Here is a 7,460-nt window from a genome sequence, read left to right on the forward strand (position 1 = left end):
TGTGTTTATCATTGCATAATATATAGTTTCACATACTTTTATTTATTTCATTTTACAGTATATACTGTGCAATAAGCAGTATGTGGATATTTAATTCACATACATTCATTTTGAACAGATTTTGTCCCTGAGATGCAGTTGAATTTACAACATAACAGTGCAAGCAGAGAAAATAACATACAAAGCACAAAAATATAAACATTATTAATCAGACAGCCACTGAAATATTTCTTAATGTTTTCAGATTAATACTTTAATTATTTTTCCATATATATATATATATATATAAAATATATTTTGTTTTTTAATTTTATTTAAATTATATATATATATATATAATTTAAATAAAATTAAAAAACAAAATATATTTCTTAAATTATATATATATAATTTAAAGGAACACTCCACTTTTTTTGAAAATAGGCTCATTTTCCAGCTCCCCTGGAGTTAAACAGTTGAGTTTTACCGTTTTCGAATCCATTCAGCCGATCTCCGGGTCTGGCGGTACCACTTTTAGCATAGCTTAGCATAGTTCATTGAATCTGATTAGACTGTTAGCATCTCGTTAAAAAATTACCAAAGAGTTTCGATATTTTTCCTATTTAAAACTTGACTCTTCTGTAGTTACATTGTGTACTAAGACCGACGGAAAATGAAAAGTTGCGATTTTCTAGGCCGATATGGCTAGGAACTATACTCCCATTCCGGCTTATTAATCAAGGAACTTTGCTGCCGTACCATGGCTGCAGCAGGCGCAATGATATTACGCAGCTTTTCTCACAAATGTCTCCATGGTTGCAAGGCACGCTCCCTGTGTAAGCAGGGGGTCACAGACGCTGCGTAATATCATTGCGCCTGCTGCACCCATGGTACGGCAGCAAAGTTCCTTGATTATTACGCCGGAATGAGAGTATAGTTCCTAGCCATATCGGCCTAGAAAATCACAACTTTTCATTTTCCGTCGGTCTTAGTACACGATGTAACTACAGAAGAGTCAAGTTTTAAATAGGAAAAATATTGAAACTCTTTGGTCATTTTTGAGCGAGATGCTAACGGTCTAATCAGATTCAATGAACTATGCTAAGCTATGCTAAAAGTGGTACTGCCAGACCCGGAGATCGGCTGAATGGATTCAAAAACGGTAAAACTCAACTGTTTAACTCCAGGGGAGCTGGATAATGAGCCTATTTTCAAAAAAAGTGGAGTGTTCCTTTAAGAAATATATTTTGGTTTTTTTATTTTTTATATATATATATATATATATATATATATATATATATATATATATATATATATATATATATATATATATATATATATATATATATAAAAAAAATAGTAATATATTATGTATTTGTTTTGAAGGACCTGTAAAATGTTGTGACACACTTTGTATTAATGCATTAAGTTGCTACGTGGCTCACCTGTATGTAGTTTTGGGGTTATTAATATTATTAACTGTTAATTAAAAATTGGTATCTTTTACTTTGCCAATACACAGTAAAATCTAGAAACGTCTTGTATCTCCTGCGGGGTCACTCTTGGATGAAGCTGCCATGCGTCTGGTGTGCGTTGATGGCAGGGAAATCTTGATGGGTGTAAATCTGCTCAGGGGTCAGAGGTGAAAGTTCATGGGTGCTTCTCATGTAATTCACGCCGCCCTGCTGGAGGAGGAGCAGCAGCTGCCGGGCGAACAGCGGCTCCACCTGCAGGACAAGAGAAGTGAGCTGTGTTTTGTCGTGTGGAGGTGAACATTGCACATCAGTGTGGATGGAGAGGTCAAAGGTCACTACCTGAACTGTCAGGGGTCTCTTGTCTGCGGAGGGGTCACAGCACTCAAAAAACAGCTGCACGTGGAAACGCGGAGGAGGACGTGTGTGCAGGAAATAACCCTGGAGTTCTGAAAGAGTGAGTGAATAGAACATTAAAAGTCAACATGAAATCAAAATTGACAATTATTATTTTTTTATGGAATATTGTAGTATTTATTATAAATGATTTGTCCATTTAATTCATGTGCCCTCACAATCTTGAATCAAAACAACTTCCCCTCCCTTTTGCAGTGACATCTAATAGGGAAGAAAAGACTAGTGAAACTTCTCTTTCATGCCGACTTTAAATATGCTGTTTAGTTGTCGTCAGAAGTGACCTTTGCAATTTCCCAAAAGGAAAAAAAAGACAGACAAAAACATTGTATGCAATGCAACAGCAATTACTTTATCTCTGTTATATTTACAATGTTATCTCATATTTCGCTCTTAATAGTCTGTTTATAAACGCATTCTCTCTCTCTAACCAGAACAGTGTTCAATCTTTGTCACTCAGTCCCCTCAGATAAAATGAAATGATACTTAAACGGCCAGTAGGTGGCGGCAAATCATTGTCTTAACGAGTTAGTCATTGAATCATTCACTCAAAAGATTTGTTCAAAACTGCTGATTCATTCAGGGACAAAGCAGAAGTGACTGAGTGAGTCATCGAGTCATTCATTAGAGTGATTCGTTCAAAATGGCTGATTCATTCAGGGACAAAACAGTAGTGACCGAATGAGTTGTCGAGTCATTCATTAGAGTGATTCGTTCAAAACGGCTGATTCATTCAGGGACAAAGCAGAAGGGACTGAATGAGTCACCGAGTCATTCATTAGAACGATTCGTTCCAGCTGATTCATTCAGGGACAAACCAGAAGTGACTGAATGAGTCATTGAGTCATTCAGTAGAACGATTTGTTCAAAAACGTGGATTCATTCAGTAACGAAACTGAAACCTCAAAGACGCGCAATGGCTTGACTGTTTGGAACTATTTTTGTTGGCAAAATAGAGGAAAAATAGACAATATTGAGTCTAAAATATAAGTCAATACTAAGAGCCTATTAACTTATCGTTTATTGAATTGTATAAAATCAAGATCAGATTTGCAAACGTGCTGATATTCGGGAAAACAGCACTTTTGCTTGTGTGATATTACTTATAGATATTAAAAACAAGAACTTTTTTGCACCATATCTTGGTTTTTGAAAGCAATTTTATTAATTTTGGAGACATTTTTGTCCCAAGCCTCCAATAATTTCCAACCCTGGTGTGTGTGCGCGGTGTTTTTGTTGCTCATTCTAACCTGTCAGGAAGAGTTGTGTGTCCAGTAGTTTGCTGGTCTGCTCCCTCTCTAGTTTACAGAGTTTGGTGCTCAGGTTTGATTGCGTCCCGTCGCAGTAGACCTGGCTCTGACAGAAGCATCGGGCGTACAGGCCGTCGGGCGTCATCCAGAGCAGAATGCCCCCCTCCAGCGCTCCAGGAAGAGGCACCAGCTCCGGGCCGCCCGGGCCACTGTAGCTCCAGTTGTCGTCATGAGGAGCCAGTCGACAGCCCTCAGCGCTCGTGACGGTGACATCTGCGACCAGAGTCTCACCGCTGAACACCGTCACCTGCAGACGCGCGTCTGGAAGAGATTCAGAGACACAGGTGAGACTTATGGAAGAACAACAAAACTGGACAAAACGTCCTTAGTGTTGTGCTGCAATGAAAAACAGTTCATAAAGAGATCACTGCATTTGTCGGTAGATGTTTCTAGGGAGTGTGTGTACCTGACAGTGCCATGGCCTCTGCTGATCTCATGCTGGTCTCCAGGGTGAACGGTGAGGGAGGAGAATCAAATGTGTTACAGCTGTAAAAAGATCCACTTATCTGGTACCCTGGAAACACACACACACACACTCACTCTTCACTTTAAATGAGAATATATTTAATAAACAAATGACCACACACACAGAGTAAATACCAGTGTCCCAGCGCGAGTTCTGGCTGAAGTGGACGTCTGACAGTGAGTTCTGCTCACACAGGAAGTCCCTCCAGCTACGGTCTGCAGCAGACAGGAAGTTACACACCTGAACAGGGAGACGGCCATAGAAACAGATCAGTACCATCTTTGAATCATTTTCATCTCTCATACATATTATCATGGGCAGTTGTAGTCTGCAAGAAACTTGTTTACGCTAGTGTTACCTGACTCTCCACCGGTTGATATGACGGATAAAACGGGTAGTTATGATGACCTGAGGTTGTGGAAACTTTCTCATATGATTTTGGTCCTGAAATGGAGGAGAAATTCGTTTTAATTAAATTGAATTTCATTTTTTTAAATTTGTATTTTTAATATACATATATACTTATTTCTATATATTTTTATATTTATCTAGGCTATTTCATTTAAATTTTTAATTAAATATATATATATATATATATACACACACACATTTTTAGAAATTATATATATATGTATATATGCATTATGCATAAAAAAAATCACCTAATTAATTGCACATTCTTCTGTAATTAATCATGTTTGATCACACCTAACATTACAATTTTAATTAAAATTATATTTTTTTTATTGCATATTGTTCTGATTTTTACCTGCTCTGCCAAAATATATAGGCGAATCCTTATTAAAGCTACAAAAGTTATTCAGCCAAGAGCTGTGAGTAATTTTCTCTTGGTCTTTTGTTCTTTGATTAACATTAATGACAGACAGCAGCAGGTTTATTAGGCTGCTGTCACTTTAAGACCTGACGCACCAGACGTGGATCTGACACACATCTGATGTTCTCATAACTCTTACATCATTTAAAATTTTTTAACTCATTTAAGACTGATTACAAGGATACTCAACAATAATCGGCATTTCAACGTAATTTTGTGTCTGTCTGTTAAAGTGCGAAAGAGAACTCAGTGCGGTACTGGCGCGCTGTATACTTCGGCCGTCTGCGTCCGCGTGATGTAAATGTCGTCATCAGGAGGGATCGCGGATGTCTGCACCATGTGCAGCCCAATTTTTGAGACCGCGCAGACGGTGCCCGTACAACAGCGCATGCGCAAGAAAGACAGAAGAATCACCGGTGTTGCCCGCGGAATTGGGCTACTTTTACGCTATTGCCGCGGGTTGTTTTTCATGTCCGCAGGTTGAAACAACCCCAAATAACATGATATTTAGCCCCTGGAATGCGAATTTTACCAGGGGAACCTCGCCAAAAACGCGGATTTTACTGGGGAACCCCCTGAAACATGATTGGGCGAGTTTTGAGTAGCAATTGGGCGGGTTTTGTTGTGAAAACCTGGCAACCCTGAGAGTCATATAGTCAATAGTACTGCGCATGTGTAGAACCGCTATCCGCATTCATCACAGCGGTTGAGTATACTTTAAAAGCTGTGCGGATGCGGACACGACTGCGCGCAAGACGCGTCCGGACGCGGAAAGTGAAGAATACCCGGGCCTTGTGCGCGCGTTTCGGGTGAGTGAAAACAGAGAGCGCAGCGCGCCAGTAGGCCTACAGATTTGAGCTCTCGTTTGCGTCTTGAATGGTTTAAAAGGACTTGAATAAATGATAGTGTGATGATCATATAATGTAACGCTAGCCAAAGGATTCCAGGAAAACGGTTAAAATGGAAAAAAAATAAAAATAAATCGCAAAATTGATCCGTTAATTTCGACAGCCCTAATAGTATGTTTTGTTATTATTTAACGTCATATGAATATCATAGGCTATTTAAATGTAATATTTATGTGTGTGTGTGTGTGTGTGTCTATATGGGACATATAGAGACCCAAACAGATGTATATTCATGCTTGTATGTGAGTGTTTACCTCTTTTGGTTCCCTCAGGAATAACCCGGTAAACTTTAAACGGCTCTGAAACGTCCAGCTGACTTCGGCCCACGAGCTCCTCAAAGTCGCTGCTCTTGTTCAGCGCGCACCTGAGACGCGTTTTCCAGGTGGGTGGATCCGGTTTATCTATTCCCTCACGATACTTCCCCTTAAACAGAGCCCAGGCCTGATCCAATAAACCAGACGTCATTAACACTCATTCACAAGCTGTTATGTATGAATGTATACAGCAGCCCTAAAGACACTTAAAGGTGCAGTGTGTAAATCTTAGCGGTGAGATAGCCTACGCGCTCTGTAGAGCAGTTTGTACGTTTAGGGCTACTGTAGAAACATGCCGGCGCAAAATGGCGACTTAACATGTAAGGGGACCCGCGGTGTATGTAGATAGAAATGGCTCATTCTAAGGTAATAAAAACATAACAGTTCATTATGTAAGGTCTTTACACACCACAGAAAACATAGTTATGTATATTATATTGCATTTCTGTCAATAGATCCTCTTAAAAATTACACATTGCACCTTTAAAAATGGCTGAATGTCATTGATGTAAAATATCAAAACAAGTGTCATTTATTGCATAAAAAAAAAATGCACGAATACACCTAAAACATTTGATTAAAAAGACTTAAACACACATTTATAAGTGTTAATAGCAACATGTACTTCATATTTATTATTTTGTTGCTTGCAAATACAATTATTAATATTGATTATTGTGTACACTGTGAAGTGTTACTCATATAGTGACTTTCATCACCTTGAAGAGCGCCGCGTCCTCGTCTCTGTTATAGTCCTGCTTCCCTGCGTGTTTCCACGGGATGCGGAAGGTGGTTCGCTCTCGATCCTCCCACACTAACCCGGGATATTTCCCAGTGTCCACCTGTTCGATCAGCCACTGACGCAGCTTCCCGTTCCCGGAGCTTCCCGACATCCTCAGTTTGATCCAGCTGTATAAATCAAAATGTGGGAATATAGTGCAATAATGCTGTATTATTATAAGCTGTGATGGTGGCTGATGTCTTCAGCAGAGGCTGGGCAGAATTTGGTTTTGATAACTCATGTAGTTCAGTTTTGAGATTCAATTATTTGCCTATTCATGGGTGGAGCATCACGATTCTCCAACAGATGTCAATCTCAAAGTCATGAAAGTTCACACTGCAAATCTGTTTTACTATTTTTGTCTCGTTTTCCAGTAAAAATATCTGAACATTTTCAAATCAAGATACATGTACTTGAAAAGCAAGTCTTGTTAACTGAAAAATGTATCAGAAATAGGTACGTTTGTGCTTAAAACCAGATTTAATATCTTCAGTCGTTTTGCTTCTCCAGTTAATGTATCTTGATTTAAGAATGTTTCAAATATTTGTACTGGAAAACAAGAACATAATTTGTGCCACTGTTATTACTGTTAAATTATTTGCATTATAGAGTGTGAAATAACATTAATTTGCCCACTTTATGTCACTATTGAGTCAATTTGTGCAGGTTTTACTATATTTGTCACTGTTCCATTGAAGGGATTTTATTAATATCACAGACGTGACATGACAGCAGCAGTTTAAAGCCACAAATTCCCCTCCGTGTTAAATGACAGAGCAGTTTTGGTGGCGATGTGCACCTGTGAGTGTTCGTGGTCCTTGTGTTATGACTGGACGTGAACACGAGTCCTCTGGGACCAATTACTCAGCAACACGCACACAATAACAACACTTTTATCTGCTCCTTTTGGCCACAAAGGTTAAAGAATTATTTAGAAGCTTTATAGGGTTTCATGCAATGTCTTTTCCTGTGGAAAATCCA

At 38.9% G+C, this 7,460-nt stretch overlaps 1 protein-coding gene across 1 annotated transcript; it reads right to left on the reverse strand.

Annotated features, from left to right (window-relative positions):
- Positions 1-1,275: 1,275 nt before the first annotated feature.
- Positions 1,276-6,719, reverse strand: LOC127502896 (interferon regulatory factor 4-like). Its single transcript, XM_051876336.1, has 8 exons — positions 6,418-6,719; positions 5,639-5,825; positions 4,000-4,085; positions 3,776-3,881; positions 3,582-3,689; positions 3,116-3,436; positions 1,794-1,900; positions 1,276-1,706 (listed from the first exon to the last, which is right to left on the reverse strand). Exons 1-8 carry the CDS (start codon positions 6,589-6,591, stop codon positions 1,536-1,538), a joined length of 1,260 nt encoding a protein of 419 aa, XP_051732296.1. The 5' UTR covers positions 6,592-6,719; the 3' UTR covers positions 1,276-1,535.
- Between the last annotated feature and the right edge of the window lie 741 nt (positions 6,720-7,460).

This window comes from Ctenopharyngodon idella, chromosome 20 (assembly GCF_019924925.1).
Source record: "Ctenopharyngodon idella isolate HZGC_01 chromosome 20, HZGC01, whole genome shotgun sequence".
In the NCBI taxonomy this organism is placed as follows: domain Eukaryota; kingdom Metazoa; phylum Chordata; class Actinopteri; order Cypriniformes; family Xenocyprididae; genus Ctenopharyngodon; species Ctenopharyngodon idella.